Source organism: Ambystoma mexicanum, chromosome 11 (genome assembly GCF_040938575.1).
Source record: "Ambystoma mexicanum isolate Mex_15411 chromosome 11, UKY_AmexF1_1, whole genome shotgun sequence".
NCBI lineage: Eukaryota > Metazoa > Chordata > Amphibia > Caudata > Ambystomatidae > Ambystoma > Ambystoma mexicanum.
The window spans coordinates 91,857,937-91,879,283 of NC_090934.1; the positions used below are offsets into that span (position 1 = coordinate 91,857,937).

Below are 21,347 nucleotides of genomic sequence, written 5' to 3' on the forward strand. Positions count from 1 at the left end.
GTTCATGCTTCACGACCGGAAGGATAATTTTATTAATGCAATTGTATGATGAAAGGAAAACTCTTAGTTAAATTTGGGACACAGTTGTTTAATTCCCTAAACTGTAATACATTCACAACTGTCTTCTTCTGTATACAATTAGAGAATGATACACTCTTGACAGTATAGACCCCTTTCCAATGCTATATTTTGACGAGTATTTAAGGTTATTCTTTACCCGTTGAAAAAGGTCTTACAAAATATATTACATTAAAAATAATAGATGCAATGAACATAAAGGAAACCAACTATTCTCTTGGGGCTGCTTTTGTTAATTATACTGAATGTCCCGTAGTTATTGTACAGCAGTGTCTAAATGTACAGTATTTAGAGCCTTTTTTGCATAATTGTGTATTTTTGGAATAAGCTATCTTCTCGGTTTCATACATTAAATATGTGCTCATTTTTGGTACTAGACATAACGTGCTGTGTGGGAACAATTCTATCTCAAATCAATATTTCTGTGCTCGGTCCACGCCGAGAAGGAACCGTTTTGGGCTAATATTTACTTCAGTTTGGGCTGGAAAGGGGCCTCTGTTCGCTTGGCTCCCACTCAAGGGGGGAGGCGTTCCAAACAAGGAAAGGGGGGGGGGGGGGGGGAGAGGAGACTGGCGTGACAGAGTCTTGCGGGTACCGGAAGCAGTGGAGGGGGCGGTTGGCCTTGGCAACGGCGGCCGTTGGGATCTAACGGAACACAGTGTGTCACCAGTTCCGGGGGAGGGGTCAGGAGCCGGCGCGAGCGCTGCAGAGCGAGGAAGCGAGCGAGCGAGCGCGAGATCAGGGGGGGACAGCAGCGCCGGCCCCCGGAGCAAGAGAGAGGCTACGCGGAGGCCCAGTTGACAGGGCACCCCTGCCTGCCTGCCCGCCCGCCCCGCACCCAATATAGCCCCGGGCGCGCGGACTCCTGCCAGAGCCGGGCACCGAGATCCATGAATGGAAAGCGGAGCCGCAGGTCAGTGAGACAGGACGAGCCCGAGTTATTGGACATCATCAAGCAATGCCAGCCCGCCCGCCCGCTCTTCGCTCTCTCTCTGTGTGTGTGCGCGCCCCCGCCTCCCTTCAAGGGACATGTTGGGCAATGCCTGGGGTGAGGTGAGGACAGTGTGAGCATCCGCACTTATAAGGTGCACACTACCTGTGCCTGGTCTCTAGCTTTACTCTCCCGAAGGATGCAGGGTAGGGCAATGACAGTGAGCAGGACCATTGGGCAGCTCCGTGCTGTCAGACCCTTTCCCATCCTGATCTTCACTCCAGGATTATACTTGGGCTCTCACTTTACCACACACATCTTAATGGTACGACCCTAGCTTGGGAGCATTGCAGCGCTGTCCAGAGAGCAAAACAGAGGTATAGCGAGAATATCAACAGGAGTAGCAGCCTCCTGTTATTCAAGTAAACATTAGTAGTAATGATCACAGTCCCATATATGGATGGATGGGTGCACAAGATATCCCCGAATCAAGGTTACACCGAGGTGTTGGAAGAGCCTTATTTTCAGTTCTTTCCTAAACTGAAAGACCCTTTTGGAAGAACCTTGAATTGCCACAGGGATGGTGTTCCAGACTGCTGCATGAGAAGGAGGGTTACACAGCTTTCTCCTTGCAAGCCAATCTAGCTGCCACTCTCCTGATGGGCTTCTTGCAAGATGGCCATGTGCTGCACTATGTTTTTAGTTTGGCCATCAGGTGGGCTAGCGTATTGTGGTTGGTTGCAGGTGAGATGTGGCTTCTTGAACTAGACCCCGGCTGCCATTGGGAACCAGTGTAATTCAAGCAAGAATGGGGTTGATATTGTCAAAACACGGTGGATATTTGATGCAATACATTTACTATACACTGAACATTTTGGTGTGGGGCCTGGCTGGCACCTGTACAAGACCGTTTTAACATTATAAGGGGGGGAAGGTCAGATATATCTATCTTGGCCCCTCTGATTCTCACTTAACTTCAACGATATTGCTTATCTAAATGTTTTGGAGGCAGATTCAGCTTTATTTGTGGGTGGGTGGATTGGGGCTTCTTTTTGCTTTAATGATGCCGTTTTTGTAGCTAAAAACCTCAGTGGACTTCAGCGCCAATCATATAATTTTACTACAAATTGCCATGTAAAAAGAGCTAGAGATAGACATTTACTGCAGCAAAAATGATGGTTTTTATCCCAATAATCAAACCAGTTGCGGAATATAATCATTTATAGGTCCGATTTTTCTAGACGAGGTATACTTTTCTACGATTATCACGGTACGCGTTTACACAAAGCAACTAAATGGAATGAACAAATAGAGAAATGGTCAACTACCCTGGCCATGAAAGGTGCGTAGGGGGGGGGGGGGGGTCACACATATCTCAAAATGATATGGTGGCTGCATCATACTATGCAATTGTACAATATGCAGGCTGTGTCGGCAGCTGCTTTTGGTGCACAATTGTGGAGAGATGTCAGTATCACCCCTTTAGTGATGGATGGGGAGAGCAAGATAATAAAATGGCTGTTGGGTTTGCTAACCAGTGATCCAAATGTGCAACAAAACTTGAATTGGGCTGATATGGCATGGTTCAAAATTGAGGGGAGCTGGGAGCTCATGCATATAGTCTAGAAGACCATGGTTCGATTAAAACCAACAGTTACCAGGAGCTACTTTTGGCTCCCCAGATTAACTGATGCCAACCAACAACTATGTGAATTTAAACATTTATAAATTGCATCCGTGATTTAGTAAACATTTTTTTTAATCTGTATTTACGTAACAAGAACTTTTCCTACAACATTGTTACTTTTATTTTATATTTGATAAATGATTGAGCAAAACTTTTATGGCTTGTTCTGAAATAAAGGTGTTGATGATAAATAATATAGGGGTTTCCTGTTGATGCGCGGTGTGATAAACTGCTGTGTATGTTGATTGAACTCAAATCTGTTTCTTTAGCGTTGCGCTTTTGAAACGCTCGACTAGTATCTTGTATGTAGAAAAATTGGAAGTGTTTGCATTGTTGTTTTAGCCGCTCTTTGCCTTTTTTTTTTATTTTTTTTTAAATTTTTTTTATAAAAGGGGAAAAGCCCAATGCACATAAGTCTTACTCCTCTACCCCTAAATATCAGAAAAGATGATCAGGGCGAGCCCGGATATACAAAGACCTACTATTTAATGGCACAGATCAACAACCATTGTATAAAATACAGGTTACAATTAGCACAGGTTAGTGAACAACAAACATTCCCTGTAAGTGGATCTTTGCATATCCAGGTTCACTTTCTTTCTGATATGTAGATGTATGTTTTTGCCTGGAGAGATCAGGGAAGAGCCAGGTGCCCCTTTAACTTCTTACTCCTCTATCCTACGTGTCAATGCAGGTCAAACTTCTACCATCTGTGTTTGACCATAAGCAGCAGTAGCGTCAAAAAGCAATGGAATGAAAGGATGCCCAGAGTAATCTGCACAAGTTATGACTGATTTTAGATATTTAAGTGTGTCAATTGTTGGTTGTTCTGTAGTGCTTAGCCCACCATAATGCTGCTTCTAATTGCTTAGTAGGCGGGGGTGGCAGGAGGAGTTGTATAAGGAAATCAGTCTTGCTGACTTGATGTAATATTCTTGTTGCAATACTTGTTGTATTCCACTTAAGTAATAAACCCCCAAGATGGGGGGCCTTCCCAGACCCGAGCGAAGCATGCTTTTCAAGGTGCTACTAGTTTTCTTTTTAAATTGAGAAACCGCATGGTTGTTGTTTCTCAACTTCAAAAGAACCTACAAAACAAGATATCTGCCATGGACAAGGGAGAAGAACCTCGTAGTCCCTTCTCCCTTATGGGAATTGTTGGCAAGGGCAGGATGGTAGGTGCGCAGGTAACTGAGGGGTTGGTGCAGGGATGGCATGAGGCCTTCAGATTGTGTTTGTCACGGTTGGTGCCGGGATGCTACTCTGAGTCAAATAGCGACCTCCTTCTGCTCATGTGACTGGGGACACAGGCAATACCATAGGGTAAAGCCCACATTCCAAGCTCTCCGATTGACTCGGAGGCCCCATGACACCTCCCTGGTCAGATTATGTGATGTATTCTAGACTATGGGGGCTGGAGGTTACATTTCCTGCAGTTGATGTTGTGGGCGCTGACGTTATCACCTTGATGGGGTGTAATACAATTGGGCAGACATAAAGATGTAGGTGTGCCTGCGATTTCCCCTGTTATACTCATTGATTACACATGTTTTGATAAGTGTCAGAGTACGAGTTATGGGCGATTTGAGGTATAAGTAATTTGTGGTGAGGCAGAGGGATGGGGGCTCGTCATAAGAGTTGTTCAAGAGAAAGGGATTAGACATTTTTGAACATTCAAGGTGTTTGGATTGAAGCATGGGGTGTCTAGCAGAGGCATTTTAATGAATTTTTGGGCCTTGTTGTTCAGAAACCTTTGAGTCTCCCTTAATCTAAATATTAAAATATCCAGAATATCGGTTCACACAATACGCAAGGGTTCCCACGTAACGCCCCCTTGCCCTCTTCATTCTTATTGGAATCAGAATAATAAATGGCATTTCAAGGGCCACACTAGCAGTTCACTAGCTTGGCTACATTGCTCTTATTTTTAGCAACAATAGCTACTAGGAATGTACACTTGCCAAGTATAAATGCAGGACATGGCTTAGCAGCTGTATGAAAAAGGAACTCATACACCAGCATAAACGCAGAACTTTGATTAGCAGCTTCACAAAATATAAAAGTGCTTAAGGATGGATACGGGAGACCTATGAGACCTATCGGGAGCAACAAGTAAGTTAACACATACCATAGCATAGATGCCGAGTACAGATTAGAAGCTACTAGGAAATTGCACCTAATGGGACTTGGCCAGAGATTAGAAGAAGGGCATGGTTTTCAAGTGGTGTTGCTGTTGGTGAGCAAAGAATCAAATTGGTGGACTACAATATATCATTGGTCACTATTATATAGGAAGCAACATAATAGCCAACTATCAGTGTTTTTTTGTTTTGTTTAAGAGTGCCCTTTGAACTTAATCACCCCTAGGGGCTGTTCATTTTTAAATATTTAGGGACTGGCAAATGTGATCGGTTAATCCGAGTTGCCCAGGATCACACCCTTTGGTGAAGCTGGATTTGAGCCCAATGTGCCATTTCTGCACTTGGCCAAACTGTTTTGCAGTTCTTGTCAAATAGTAGGGTGCAGAAATGTGTGAATGTTTGAGACTCAAACCATAATAAAATACCGTTTTGTAGACCTACGTTGTAAAGTACACAAAGCACATAATAACAGAACATTTGAGAAAGAAAAAGTTATCCAATTGAAGACCGAGGTCGAAGTATGGCCCTTGTGACCCCAACACGACTCTCAGCCCAAAGACAGAGAAATGACAGATGCACATGACTCTTGGGCTCTTCATCGTCGGCATCGATGTATAGTAGATGGGAGAAACTTTACTCTGACAGCAATTCAAACCATACCCAACTGACGACATGGAGGAGATGGAGTTCAATCAAGCAAGTCGATTGACTGTGTATCGAGGTCAATGATGACATCAATGACATCACGGCGTAAGTGCACGTGGACATCAAGTACATGGCATCCACTCACGAAGTTATTCAAATATACATTCTTTTATTACCTGTTGACCCATAACACATGCTTATGACTCACAAAGGTAGATGACGGATACACTTACATATCTCTTTATCCTTCTCTAAAGCAAAACCGCAAGATGCCAAGAATACGTATACCTTGCTGGTTGGCCATAATTTGATCGAATGAGAAATGTCTGAGGGAGAATAAAAACGAGTAGTTTAAACAAAAATGACTCGTTTTTATCTCCCACAGACCTTTCTGGTAACCCTCACCCACTTATTTACCTTTTGGTGGCACACTTCGCTGTGTGTGCTGCTGATTCATTCATTCTGCGACGCCAATTCCCTTCACTTGCGTGCATGGGAACCAGCGCCGTAGGGTCTTTTTTTTTTTTTCTATTTTCTTTTTTTACATTAGTGTTTAGGATACCCTGATGCGATTGTAGTGAACAAGGGTGCGTGGGACACCCAAGCAACCCCCGCTCCCCTTTTTCACTATAATGGCACAGAATGGGATGTTTATTTGAAATGTTCAGCTGTTCGAAATTTTCATACAGCCATAATTTGAATAAGTATCCCATTTGTTTTTTTTAATTCTACGGATTCCTACCTATCTTCCACATGCTTGATTGCCACTAACATGGGAAGCCATAAGAACAAGCATGGAAGCTATAGGCTTATTGAAGTGAATGAGGGAGAGGGAGACAGACTTCGAGTACATGGAGGGGTGGACAGAGCGCTGCAGACAGAGGCAGGCAGACAATAGCCTCCAGCGCAGACACAGTGCACCCTCAGCCAAGGACGAGTGGAGACAGAAAAGTTCCGGTTGCCAAGACAATAAGCCACCTGCAAGAAATTCAGGTTAAAATCCTCATTGTAAGCAGGAAAGCTCAGTTTCGTGGCCTCGACACACGTGACCCAGGAGAGCAGGACAATGGCAATTAACTCAACGTAGACCTAGAGAAGCTGTTCCCATCGAACCAGAGGTGGAAATATAAGTGTTGCTCAAGAATGATCTGAATGCCTTCTCCCTGGCGATCAGAGATGGCAGCATTAGGGAACGCACATCACCTCCATGCTCATTCCCTTCGCCTTAAAAAGGTACACCCAGTCTGCTAACCGTCAAGGGTCCCAAGGCTGGGAGGACACATCCTGCCCAATCCAGAGTTACCTTTCACGTGAAGACATATAATGTTGCAGGAGCCAATAGATTCTCTGCAACTTTGTATTTGTTGCATGTAGAGGTGATTCCAGGAGGAGCCGCCAGATATGATATGATATATATGATATGATATGATAGGTTATTTATAACGCGCTTAATACCCAGAGGTTTCTAAGCGCGGACCCAGGGATCGAACCCGTGTTGCTCCGTGTCGTCTTGTTTCCAAGTCGAGCACGCTGCCGCTGAGCTATCCTCCTGGGACAAAGGGCTACCCAATAATAGAACTAACCCCTATAGAATACATATAATGCTTCGACTTGGCTGACCAATCCGCACACCCGATAGTGTTTCAGGGATGGAACTTGGTTTTGTGACGTCACTCTTGATTAAAACAGGTTGACACATGCTCAGAAGACGAGAACTCTGGAGAATTTGTTTTTCTAGTGTGATCCCTGTCGTTTGTTAGATAATAACGACAGTAAACTTTGGCTTTTGGCTGTATCTTCCGTTCTTGCGGCAGGGAGGTTTCGATGGGCCTGAGGATGGCAATCAGGGCGACTGCTATATAGCCCCTGCTGCCCCCCTACAATTAGTGGTAGAGGGATGGTTGCAAAGACTTTTTGGCATTGAACCCGTCTCATCACGCGGCATGCCTGCCAGGATGACGCCCATGCCCACGTGTCTCAGAAAGTGAAGTAGTTGACAGGAGCTGCCTTTTGGAGGGAATTCTTGGCCGCTCTCTGTGGGACGCCTAGCAGACTGGACAGCAGAGTGGCAGATTATTGTAGAGTCGGTGTCTGAGGGGCTTCAGCAAACCACGCAGTGTAAGCATGGACTCAGCCATATCGCAAGCGGGGGAGAGGAAATGTTCTGCTTGATTTTGTGTAAGGGTTACCCATTCCTTAGACGGTCAGTTTGGAGGGGTCAGCTTAGCTTGTAGAAGAGAAAACTTTGAAAAAGAACAAATAAAGAGCAAGGCATAAATTAGTTTTCAACAATTGATTAGCAGAATTTGCTAATTAAATGTTATTTGATTAGCAATTTTGTACTGATATTGTTAATGTCACAAGACGTTATTTGTACCCATGACATGAGCAACAATACAGCAGTTATGCGTACTGCTGAAATAATACATTAGTGAGAGGAGTCAGGCCTTGCCAATTCTTTACATTTCAGTTAGACCTGCAGGTCGGGTAACTTAGTTTACCTATTCAGCCTAAGAGGAATGCACACTAACAAAGATGTTAAATAAAAGTTTCAAACATCTCTTGTAAATGCTACTCGCCCTTCATAAAATCTACTTGACTATGCGAGTGGGCAAAGAGACTTTGCGAGCCATAGATGAGTCTGTAAAATGTAAAGGTTAGCTGCATGAATGGACACAAAAAGATATGATGAAAAGGCTCTGAAAACAGTTTGGCCAGTTGTCTCCCACAGGTGGTAATATATAATACAATCATAAGCAAAAATCAAAGCTAGCGCTGGGGGCTAACTACAGTGTTCGGTATTGAAGTAGATCTGTAGATGTACATACTGGATGGAACAACTGATCACTACTTTGCAGAAGCATCGAGTTTGCTTTGTGTTCATTATGTAAGAGGCAAGAAAGAGACTAAGCAGAGTGGATTGAGTAGCAGTTGGAGAACTAGGTGGAATATTGTAGTTCGTGGTCATCTCACTTTCAGGGTACCTGGATAAAGCAACAGGGTGATAATATAGAATATCAAGGAGTATGGGTTGAGTACCAGTAGCAAGATGTATGCAACCTGCAGGTTACAGAACAAGGTTTGTCAAAAGCATTTGATTATGTGATCATGTGTATTTTCAAAGGTGTTCACTCGTCAGTATGGTGCATCTTTCCCAACAAAATGAAATATAGTTGACACTGACATTTAGATACACTAACCTAACCTTTACTGTAAAGCATGGAGATGATGCAGTGTTTTATAGTAACAATACTGTCATTATGTAACAGCTTAAACTGTAGGAATAGAATTGCATGACTATCTTTTAAGAAAAATATAAAGTTGACATCTTTTTGCCAGACAGGATATAGAAAGCTTAATAAAAATATCATCCCGATTACTTCTTGATTACAATTATTTGAAAAAGGAAAAAAATAAATCCTGCCTAGCACTCCCACACATGCCTTTGGTGCTCACGAGTGGAGGAGACGATTACTGCTGCACTTTCTCTGCATTAGCACTTGAAGTGAACAGAGAAAAGAGGGTGAAGAGAGCACTGAGGGTAAGATAGGAATGCAGGGCGAGCTGTGCTTTCATTGAAGAGGGCAACTTAAATAGCTAACTTTGCTACACAAGTGTCCATTTGATTAGCAAACCTACAGAATTGCATAGTAAATTTCTATGCGACACCGCTTATTTTATGCCTTGAAGAGTGAAAATGAAAGGGTTTCCTGTGAGTTAGGCAATTTAGCTTGGTTCATGGATGATTATCTAGGGTTACCTGTGTATAAGTATTAGGGGGAGACACTAGCTTATGTCATGGAAGGTGGTTTCTTAATTTATCTCCTAGGGATGTATTGTTATATGGCGACGCTGTAGAATAGGGACCACGTGATTTGGAGGGTTACCCTGTTAGTTAGGCAGGAAGGACGGCCACATGTTACGTTCTGTTTGTCATTGTGCTTATCTTGGTAATTAATAGCGGACAAATATACTGAAGTCAGATATGGAGGGCTTTTTCCTCTAGGGCATTGGTGACGTCACCCGCAAGGTTGTTCTGTAGGACTTGAGGTGTACCGAAGGTGGTAGATTTTAGCTCTTATACTGTCAAGTGAATCAATGATCTGTGTTGGCCCCTTGGGGCAGAGCTGGAGAAGCATGTGAGTGGAGTTGTGGTTTCAGCCTTGAGGGTGGAGGACGCAGTGAGGGCGGTGCGCGGAGCATGCCCGTGTTCATGATGGTGAGCCGGAGAGGCTGTTGAAAAAGAATGTGTTGCACTGTCACGATTTGGAGATGGTGTCAAATATGTCAATTGTAAGGTCAATTGAATGTGTCGAAATCCCGATTTGATGGCAAGTATTGACAAGTGTTAAATAAAGTGACGAAATGAGGGATCCACTCCTTCAACACTTATGCAAGTCCCTCCCATGGTATCGAGCCAAAATAGGCAATTATAGCACGGAATGGACATGCAATATCGATGGCAAGTTGGCAAGGCCATGGCCCAAAGAGGGAAGCTTTTCCAAATGTGTGCAGCAACATATGACCACTTATCATTATTAACTTTTTTTTTTTATTGTGTCATAGCCAAACGATAAAATGTTGACTTTTTACACCTTCCTTTTTTTGGGAAATATCCAAATAGTTACTACAATTTTTAGTATGCTTAAAACAGTTCAAAATAGAAAAGAGAAAACGAAAAAAGAAATAACATAAATACATACAATCGTAAAAATAAACCATTCCTAAAAAATACGCAAACGGACATCAAGGGTTGAAGTAAAGACAATCAAGCCCGAGAACAACTTACATCAATAAAAAACTAGCTCCTATACGTACACAACAGCAGCACAACATTATACCAAATGAGCAAAAGATGGAGATGTTTTTCCTTGTTTCCTCTATTCGATTATGTTCTGAGCAGTGAGATGTAGGTCGTGCAGGGCCTTTACCACTTCTGCTGTTAAAAACAGTTCATTTCCTGACTACATTCTTTCCCAAAACATGAAGTATCAAGAGAGATGACATTATAAAAAAATCTTCGGAATCTAAGAAGCCTTAGATCGCAGGTCCCTGGACCCTTCGTTAGTAAATGTTGAGTGGTATGCTTTAGCTTCAGGTCGCACTCCTGACAGTTGTCACTTGGAATTGCTCCCTTATCTCTAATATGTAAGATTTCCAACATAGGTAAGATGTTTAATCTAAATCTAAGGAAGACTGCCCTAGTTTTTGGATCCAGAGACTTCCTTAGATAAGAAGGCAAAAAAGATCTTTGTTTTTCATATATTGTAAGTGAGGGGGATAGTTTTACTGCTCTCATCCTTTTAATCATTCTCATCCAATCCCATCTCTCCATACATTCTTTTGTTTCTAACGGATTTGGAATCAGTGTTTCTAGCCCAGAGTCCGCTTGAGGTAGTATCTCGTTACCTCGGTCCCTAAGTTTGTTCAAAAATCTATTGTCTCCCTTCTGCAATTGTGTAGCCACGTCTTCATAAAGTGACGAGGGAGGGGGCTCAAGGATCAATCTATACAACAATATCCATTTCGATTCGAGCCAGGCCTAGAGTGATGTAAGCCCTAGTTCATACCGTATGGAAACTGTAGGGACACAATTCGGGAGGCCAAGAGTTATTTTCTAGAGTTTCGCCTCTATTTTATCCCACTCGATTTTAAAGCTTTGTACATTACACTCAAGGTCAAACAATAGAGTCAGGACTATTTTACCTATATAAAATTTTATTAATGGGAGGATAGAGAATTTACAAAGTTTGTTGTGAATTTTAATCATTTGAGAGCCCACGTTTAGAGCCTTCAGATCTAAGGTAGAGAGTAGGTCCGTTTTAGTCGAAAAGGCTCTGATCTGTGTGCTCAGATACGTGACCTAATTTACAATGGGGACGATTTGATTGTCAATCGGGTTTTGTCAGCCTCTGTGGCCGTTTGAAAATCACTATTTTAGTTTTATCCTGATTTATTGTCGGGCAGTTTAGTTTTGCATATTTGGATAAGGCATTGAGAAGCAGTTTTGAGCCAGTGTGTGTGTGTGTGTGTGTGGTCTAGAATGGGGTTATCATCGGCGTAAGCCAACCAGTATAGCCTTGTTGCACTCATTTTAGGACTTGCCAGTATTAGATTCTGAAGCCACTGAAACAGGTCTGTAAGATACAAATTTAAGAGAAATTGTGCAACTAGGCATCCTTGACGGACCCCTCTCTCTATATTGATTGCTTGAGATGGATCCCCAGATCTCGACCGGGATGAGTTATGGTGCATTTTTATCAAGATGGTAACCGATTATCTGGCAAGCCTCAGCTCTTGAGTTTCCCCCGCAGGCGATCTCTATTGATTGTATCAAAAGCCTGTGATAAGTCCACCCACGCTCCGAAAAGAGGCCTACCACCCATCGCATAGCAACCAGAAGTATCACAAGTCAACTAAGGACGAGCCCATTCAGCGAGGTTGATGTTTTTATTTTATTTTTTATTTTTATATTTGTAGAGAGCACTGCAGCCCAAAGGCATTGCAGCGCTTGTTGCAAGAAGGTGTACGTAGGCAGGATTACAATCCAGATGGTGGTTACTTGGTTAAATATGAACAGGGTTACAAAGTACAGTTAGGGTGTTCATATTTGGTTTTTATTTTTATTTGGTCAGGTAAATAAATACCTGTCTGGTATTTAGAGATGATCCCCCTTAGCTTTTGCCCAACTTTCCAGATCCCTCAAGACTAGAACTGCAAATATTTTGCCATACGCATCCAGGAGTGAAATTGAGCAGTAATTGGACGCGGCTAGTCGATCTCCTATTATTCTTTATGGGGCTGATTATAGAGAATTCTTTTTTTTTTTTTTCACTATGATTTGCAGGTCAAATTGATGTCTGTGGGAAATGCTGTTTTTGGGAGCACGAGACTCCGGTGGATTTAAATTTCATAGGAATTCAACAAAGCATCCCGGCTAACACTGTATAGATGGTGCTTGCTCTGTCAAATTTGTTGTGCTCCTCTCCAAATTATCATTTAGGGTTTGACCCTCCCCTCTATTAAATTTATTAAATCTCACTAATTTGTTTGCCGCACAATTGTTGAAGATGCCTTTGGAAACAAATATATAATCAATCGTTGAATAGAGCGACCCCCCCCCCCACCCCATCTCCATGTTGGGAGGGAGGGGATATCTCCATTCATGTTCCCCTTGAGCATCCACAGATCCCGTTCTTTCATAAAGTCACTCCAAATGTACCCATTAGAATTCTTTCGTTTGCCTTGCTGTGCTTTCAAAAAGCTCCCTCCAATACACTGTGAATTGAAATCTCCCATTATCACTATGTCATCTAACAGATATCCCTGTAAGCAATACAGAGCTGCACAACACATATTTTGTACACGTAATGCATGGGCCACCTGCAGGGCGCCCCAAGCCTTAACAATGGCCAGCTGATTGTATGAAGAAAAAACATCCATATCGAATGACATTTTCAACCAAGTTTCCTGGAATAGAATCAGATCAAACCTTTCATAGATGTAATGTTTCATAACCTCATTGCTGAAGGAGTTGACTCCTCGAGTTCCAGGAAAGAGTTTGGATTAGATTACTAACTAGAGTTTCTGCTCAGGAATACCAAGCTTGAGGAGAATTTGGGAGACAATATCTGGAACCATCTCCCAGACGCTAGGTGGCACAGTCAGGGTTTTATCTGTAGGCTGATATTTGGTCCTTAGTTCTTTATTTGAGGAATTCACGGGTGTCAAGTCCATTAAGTCAGCCAAGTCTCTTGTTATCAAACCCCTCAAAAACCATTTAGCACCTAGTGTAGACCCAGCCCCAATCTTGATCCTATAGCTAATTCCGCACTATCTGTATTGGGGGAAATTAGGAAAGCTGACACATTCAATGTCGGACGTTGTGAGAGATTTTAGACTGGGAAAAGATCTCGTCTCAGAATTGTAGCGCGACTAAGCAGAGGTTTGAGTTTGTTGTCTATAGTCGCTCTCGAGAGAAATTATATCAAACCTTTAGACTCCTCCTGGGCTTTGCTTCTTTTTTGTAAAGGGGTATGAACATTGGAGCCTGATCCCCTTGGTTTTTATTGCACCTCAAATTGACCCCATTTAACCTTCTCTTCTCTGTAGATGGACTGACTTTTTCTGGGCTCAGGGTTGTGCCACCCTTGGTTGGGTCATCCGTTCATTTTCTAAGCTTAGATCTTTTTGACTCCCAATGGTGCACTTGCCAGTCGCACTTATCCCTCCTACTTTTTGCTTGGGTTTCAAGAAAATTGGGGACATCTTTAGGGGCGGTTTAATAGGCTCCGTTTGGATCCCCATAGTGATCTTTACAATGTCCTGCTCATTGATTGATGGCTTTTTCGAATGGTCTTTTTCTGGGTCATTTTTGGAAATTTTCTTTTCACCCCTCCAAGATGGATCCTTTCTTTTTTATTTTTAAGGCGGTACTCAACCAAGGACCCTTTCAAATTTCGAATGAAGCGATTCGTAGCACCTTACAATGTTTTTCTTTTTTTAATTGTGGACAGCTATTCACAATCTCTTCCATTATTTCAGTCTCTTTATGGAGTGTACAGAGCTTTTTTCTCTGCTTTTTTGTCTTCCCGTTTTGATTTTGTTGTTGGTCTATAAGAGGCTTAGAAGCCTATCTCGGTGACTCCCCTGCAACATCTATGGGGGGGCTGAACCACTTCCTCAAAATCCGCTATTTGCGCCAACCGAAAAAATTCTTACAAGGTTGATGCAGATAATGGAGTGTCATCCATACTTATTTCACCGGAGTTGTTGTAGGAGCTTGTGAACATCTTAGGCATCGACCTTGGTCTATTACGTTTGATACTTCCACTAAGTTCGAATTTAGAGTGACAAGTTCCTCTTTCGCTCCCTCCCATTAGGCAGTTAGCAGGTCTATTTTGAGAGCTTGAGACTTCGATACAAGGCGGTATTCTCGTACTGAGTAATTCACAGCTGTCTTCAATGCCACCAATGATGTTTCAATTCTTTCCAGGTCCTTACCAATCTCCAAGAGAGAACCGGAATGTTGGTGTACTTCTGTTTTTAAGTTCTCAAAGACCTTAATGAGAGAGCTCAGACCAAAATTAAGCGCAGCTATTGTTGAGGTATTTTGTCCCAGGTCATGGCTCCCATTTGGCTTGACCTCCTCTGTTAGTGCTCTAGTGTCTCTAACCATATATTTTTTTTTTTTTTTTTCCAGAAGTCGTTTTCCACTTTAGAGACTTCCAATAATGCTGAGATTGCATTATGCTCAAAGAAGGAGTCCAAATTAAGTGGGATGTCGACAAACTCCCTTTCTTCCTCTGTTAAATCAATGTTAATTCCTTCTGTATCTCTAATCTGAGTCTGACTATTAGATGAATCAGGGTCCATCCTTGTTAGATCTTCTGTTGCTTCATTCACTTCAAAGTTTGCTCCCACAGGGAAGTCATTAAAAATTGCATTTTTTATGGTAGTGGTCGTCGGAGTGTAATCCAGACTAGATGTCAAGCAGTCTATTAACGATGGTAGATTAGGTGCTGATTCCACCAGGTCTTTATGGTTTGAATTCGTAATCAAATTCAAACCAGAACCTGTGGCCTCTTGCCCGTCATTGGGGAAGATACTTTGTTTAGCGTAAAATCAAATGGGATTTTTGTCCCATCCGCTCGGGTCATCGAGTTTCAGCTCCGGCAGAGGCACTCCGAAGATTATATGAAATGGCCATGCTAGTCTCATGTTTTTACTAGACACCCCACGACCACACATGGACCAAACACCAGCAAAGGTTCCTTCCGTCCCTTTTTTCTCTTCGCTGTCCAAAGAAAGGAAACGGTGCGTTCTGCTCGGGTCAAAGGCACACAGCCCGCAGTCCCTTGCAGAATTCAAATGCTACGTGGAATGTAAGCGAAGATAATATTAATTGCTTATTTACTTCCTACTCTCTATAACGAGTTTTACAGAGTGGGTCAAAGGCAAAATGCCCGCAGTTCCCAGCTAGAGAGCGGTAAGCGACGTTGCTGATGAGCAGGCGGGGGAGGGGGACTTCAAGGGATTTTAAGATTCTATTTTGAAAGCACTGTCCATAGAGAGCTATGGGAGCCAAGAAGCCCACCCTCTACTTCAGCCCCTTAGTCACACAACGTTCCAGGAAAACAATCAAATCACAAAGTTCAGGGCTTCGAAGAAAGAGGTGAGTCACAAGATTACCTTACGATTTCAAGATTATGGTTGGCGTGGAACTGCGTGGAACGCACAGACTGCCACAGACTGCAGCACACTCGGCAGCCTCACTCCGCGGCTGCAATAGGTTTATGTCCACAAACGCTGTACCGGACAAACTCCTCCTCCACTGTAGACATGGTAAAAAGACTCCACAGTTCCCACAGACTGCAGCACACTCAGCAGCCTCACTGTCCACATATATATGCATGCAGCCCATAAGGGGAACGCATTAAGCAAGCGGTTGCCCATATAAGAGTTCTGGAACATGTTTCAGGACTAGGAAGGAGTCTATATCCAGAAGCAATGGATGCGAAGTCAACGCGATATGGAAGGTGAACTGCCTTTGGCTCCCCCTCCTCAAACCGCAGATGCAAGTCCGGAAGCAGGAAGTCAGGGATTTGACTCCTTAAAGGAGGTGAAAGCAGCAGTGGGATACACCAGTCCCACCTTCGCACCTTCAGCGTATGGTAGCGAAAATACACTTAGTGACACAAAGCAAGCAATTAAAAGAGCACAAGATAGCAGCAGCAAATGTAAGGAGAACAGCACATTTTAAGCCACTTTAAACCTAAAGGACTTGGGGAGGACATGACCTAGCGGAGGCCAGGAATGGATAGTTCCTAATTAATGGGTAGGCAGAAAGATACTGCTTTAACTGGAGGGGAAGGCCACAAGTGCGACTGGGTATGCAGTAAAGGAAGCTCCGAGTCGTAATGACACAGAGGAGGAAGCAAAAGAATGGGCGGAAATAATGGAGGAAGTAAACAGAAGTGAAAGGGAAGAGGATGAATATGAGAGGTTGCGAAAGGATAGAGAGGGCGCAGAAGAGAGAGGATAAGACTTGGAGCTAGCAAGGAGGCAAGCAAGAAGAGAGGAACAAATCGGTATATTCCATGGCAACAGATGGATAAGAATAATTCAAGTTAATTTACTGCCGTTGACTGCTGGGACTATGAAATGGTTTTATGAACTTGAAAGGCTGGCAGCAGAGACGAAACTAGTGGTGGGTGATATGAAGAGTCTGCTTTCGGCCATTCTTGTTGAGGTTTCAGACAGAGTGTGGAAAAGAGCAGGGTACACCGGACTGACGGCACAAAACACGGCACACAATGGCGCACCGTTCAATAACTGCTGAGCGCCCATATGGCAAGCTCTAAGGGTGCAATGTGGGCAGTACTTCTCATAAAAACCGCCTGTGCTCATAACCAGCAGAATGAGACACCAGCACAGAGGCGTTCAAAGGCTTCACAGTCATATTTTATTCTTAAAACGCTTAAGCGGGGCTCAAACGGGTTAGTCTCTGCCTCAAATGTTATTAGTGAACAAACCGCCTTTATACACTTGCTGTTTCATTGCTTCATGACCGGCATTAAATCACCGGGCTAAATGTGAACATGGAGGGGGCTCTAAGTTTTCTGCTAATGCAGTTGCTACATGGGCTAGTTCCGATCCTTGGGCTTGCTCTCAGAATACATGTGTATGTGTAGCAAACAGTTTCTTTTTTTCTACAAGGCAAACACGTTGTAACCGTGTACACAAAACTAACCAGATAAAAAGAATGAATGAATGAATGAATGAATGAATGAATGAATGAATGTTCATTGATTTACAGAGTTCTTAAATGTGTTTTTTTTTTTTTTATTTTATTTTATTTTTTTACAATTTTCCACAATCGGCCAATTGAGCATAAGTTCTATTATCACAATATAATATTAAGTCAGTCTTTTACATCTATAGCCAGCATACCTCTAATAACATTCTCTTGTATAATAAAAGCATTTGTGGTGGATACTGAAGTTGCCTGCGGTCTGAGGCATGAAGCTAATTTCTGGCACAAGGCAGGCACACAATACTGAGACATGAGAAATTGGCCAATAAAACAAATAACGGACAATAGTTTCCACCCTAATGTTGTCATAAAGGACCGTAAAGATCCACCAATATCTAATGTGCCCGTAGGAAAGTGTGCTTGGTCCGCAATACTCAGATTATTAGCATGCCACACTTACGGGGAGGAGTCGGGTATTAACGAACAGCATCCTTTCCTGATAATCTGAAAACCCCTCCTTTCTTTGCCAAAATCATATTGAATACTGTTCTGCATTGCTACAAGGTGTGCAGCTTTCAACTCCTAGCGCTCCTGAAAGTTTGTGTATATCTCTGGAATTAACAGAAGGGCCATACAGAGTGCTTACAGTCACCTTTTTTATTTATTTTTTACAATTTTCTACAGCAATACCCAGACACCTAGGACACAAGCGTCCTCAAGATGCGCGAGGACGAAGACCTGCTTCAATATATTCAAGAAATTCAAGAGTTGTGGTGGCTCAATACGAGAGAGCCGTGGGACAAAACAATGGAGTTATTCTACCACATATTATGCCAAGGGTTGCCAGAGCAGGTGCAGAAACAGCTCAAGAAGGTAGTGGGAAAGGAGGCTAATCATTGTGCTATATTGACGGCTAATGCAAGAAAATGTGAGAAAGAAGCATGAGGAGAGGAAACGGGAAAAAGCAAAGCTAGTGCAGAAGACATTTTCGAAATATACAATGCAACGTGCAATGTTAACGAGCAGGGAGGGAGTTAACTACTCAAGAGTATACAAAGTCGACCACAACCAGTAACAGTGGGAAGCTTTGCAGGATGGGGGAGCAGGGGTGATGAATCGGTGTCCACAGGGATGGAGAGGGGCACTCTGGGGAAGAGGGTTCAGATACCCACATGAGCAGGGCGTGAAACGGTTCAATGGCATTCAGCAAAGACAGATTAGAGGTCCCGTACAGAGTGTCATGACCACTGTGAGGGGGCACAAGTTGTGCCACAAGCAGACTCCCACTAGAACCCTGAGGGCCTTAAAACCACTGCAAAAGGGCTCCTGGAGCCAGTCCGTGCGCCTTTGGCACCAGGCTCATATGTAGGAAGGAAGGGCTGTTCAAACTAGGTCCCGTTTATGTACATGGGCCTTTAAAACCAACATGGAAGCACCCACGCAGTCTAGTTCTAAGAACCAAGCCAGTGTTTTGGGTGTGGCAGGCCTGGAACTACTTTCCCTGGTACTACTTTGCCTGTGCTATATAAACCACACCTTGACTGCAGAACAGGCTTCGTGTTATTCTGCAACCAGCAGTGTGACGCTCACCATGTCCAGCTATGGGCTTCAGCATCTTCCTGTAATCCTACAAGAACAAGATTATTATGTTTTACCTGAGAAAATACCATCCAGCACTCAGCCTCTCAACTGGGATGCAATCTGTGGAAACCGAGAGAAGAAGAAACACTCACCTGTGAGTACTAGCTTAAGGACTTCCGGTGAACCGCTACCACAGCTGCTGGTCGAACATTGCGACCTGCAATAACGAGAAAGGGGGAAAAACAATATTAGAATGCAAGCTTCCAAAACATCGAATTCCATCAGTCTTGCCTGAATTCCATCGGGCTAGGCCACGTTCCAATCCGGAGCACCACAGCAACATTTGCGAAGGAAAAGAGACCTTTTCAGGTTCGCTTTCAATATTAAACAACCGCACATCGTTGTACTTACCTTAACGGAATCCGGGGGCCTGTTTTTCATTGCGCTCTCATCCACTCGCAGCACCATAGCGGCCTGTGAGTAGGAGAAGAAGAAAACACAGGTTAGCTTTAAAAGACAATGAAGGCGCTGCGCTTTGTGCTTTCTCTTACCTAGAAAACGTGCCTCTCCATCCGGCATGCCAGCATCAAGACCTTCGCACCTGTAAAGGAGGAGATAAAGACACTAACAAATTCCCACCATAAACAGAACAAAGACTTACAATTAACAAACCTACCTGCCTACCAGCAGATTCGGGGTCACAGCAGGCCTGGGCCCAAGGAAGGCGTACTGCACCAGTGAAGCAACTCGGGCAGCTCGCCAACAAACGTCAAGCGCCCCTGCACAAGAAACGCAGGACGGATAGCTCACCCTACAAATAACTAAGGTGAGAAAGAACTCGATGGGAAGGGAATCGGTCAGAGGGAGGTGGGACATTCACCCATTAGAGACAGTTATAACAAATCCTCCCTTCTGTAATTGCAGATTCATTATTCCGCACTGGGCAACTACGCATCCAGGATTCCAGATCTCCGAGCCTTCCAAACGCCCCAGGGGATATCAAGTAAGCGTAACACAAAGTTGGGTATGTGGAAGAATGTTATATATATCTCGAGCGTGCAGGGACAGAGGCGGGATGCACCAACAACCCATATATCAGACACTGCACTCCAACTACTATTTCCAGGATCACATGCAAGTGCAGATATACGTGCCACAACTGGCATACACACAACACGCGCAAATATAGCCATACCAGTCCATGACGCATGCACCGCAGACACAGGGACACATGCAGCCATCACAACCAGCACAGCAGGCATCAACGCAGCAGAATATTATGGCAATGACACATTGGCTCCGCGATGTAGACTCCTGTGCGAAAACTGGGGTTTGAGAGGTAACTGTAATAGGAGGCAATCCATTCACGTGGACGGGCATGTCATACCCAAAATGGGACAGCCCACAAACAGACCTGATGTGTTCAATCATATCCTTTGCGCCCTATCCTAACGAGGAACCATGTATAGGGGTGACAGTAGGTAACAAGACCCTTTCCTTTCTCGTCGATACAGGGGCAACTCAGTCCTGTATTAGGGAATGGAGATACCCGATGTCGGGCATTGCCATAAATGCGTGGGGATTCTCTGGGGCTACGGTCATGTTTCCTTTTACTGACAAACTCCCACTTTCTGTAGGGGAACATGACCTGACAATGCCACTGTTAAATTCCCGATAGACACCTGAACAAAACGGGTAGGGACATGATGAGCCAGCTTAACATGACACTCTCATTCACAGACCAAGGGGATATTGTGTTCGACACTAGGAATTCATTACATGAGTGTGGGATACAGTTTGACTAACGTGACAGATGAACTATCAAGACAATCAGATCACGATGTAGTGTTCGACATAAGCATTACACATTGGGCGAGAATACACTATAGGGAGGTGCCACAGAGAATGGCTTTGTTGCAAAAAGCACCACCACCATTTCTCGAGGAAGACTTGGGGCAAGTGGACCCAGTGGTCCCTATGATGTGGGTCTGCTAAAAGGGGTTGGGGCACTCCAAAATAAAGCTTAAACCTGGTGCTATTCTACCAAGCTCAAGACAGTATCCCTTATCGAAGGAAGCAGATGAGGGCATTTATAAAACGATCGCTGCATTAGTGAAGCAAGGCATTCTGGTACCCTCAGAATCAGTGTTACCGCTGTATACCCAGTAAAGAAGACGACAGGGGGATCGTGGTGTTTTATTCAGGATGTATGTCCCTTGAACCAAATTGTTGAGGCAGAATTTCCATTAGTTCCTAATCCAGCGATAATCCTATGTCACATCCCATTGGAAGCTACCCACTTCACTGTAATAGACTTGAACACCTTCTTCTCTATACCATTCCATGAAGAGTTCAGCACTTGACATTGTTTCTTTATAGAAACCGGAAGTGGAAAAACACGAGACTCCCACAGGGGTACTGTGAGTCACCTTCCATCTTTAATAGGGTTCCCCAGATGGACCGTGGCAATGTACATATGGGGAGCACCCCTATGCAGTATGTAGACGACATCTTGATTTGTAGTAAGTC

At 43.6% G+C, this 21,347-nt stretch overlaps 1 protein-coding gene across 1 annotated transcript in view; it reads left to right on the forward strand.

Moving 5' to 3' along the window:
* The first annotated feature begins 811 nt into the window (after window positions 1-811).
* Window positions 812-21,347, forward strand: part of LOC138503100 (protein argonaute-3) — a 2,065,845-nt gene continuing 2,045,309 nt past the window's right edge. The window contains exon 1 of the mRNA XM_069622607.1: window positions 812-991. Within this exon, the coding sequence (XP_069478708.1) occupies window positions 973-991 (19 nt within the window). The 5' untranslated portion in view covers window positions 812-972. The remainder of the gene's footprint in view (window positions 992-21,347) is intronic.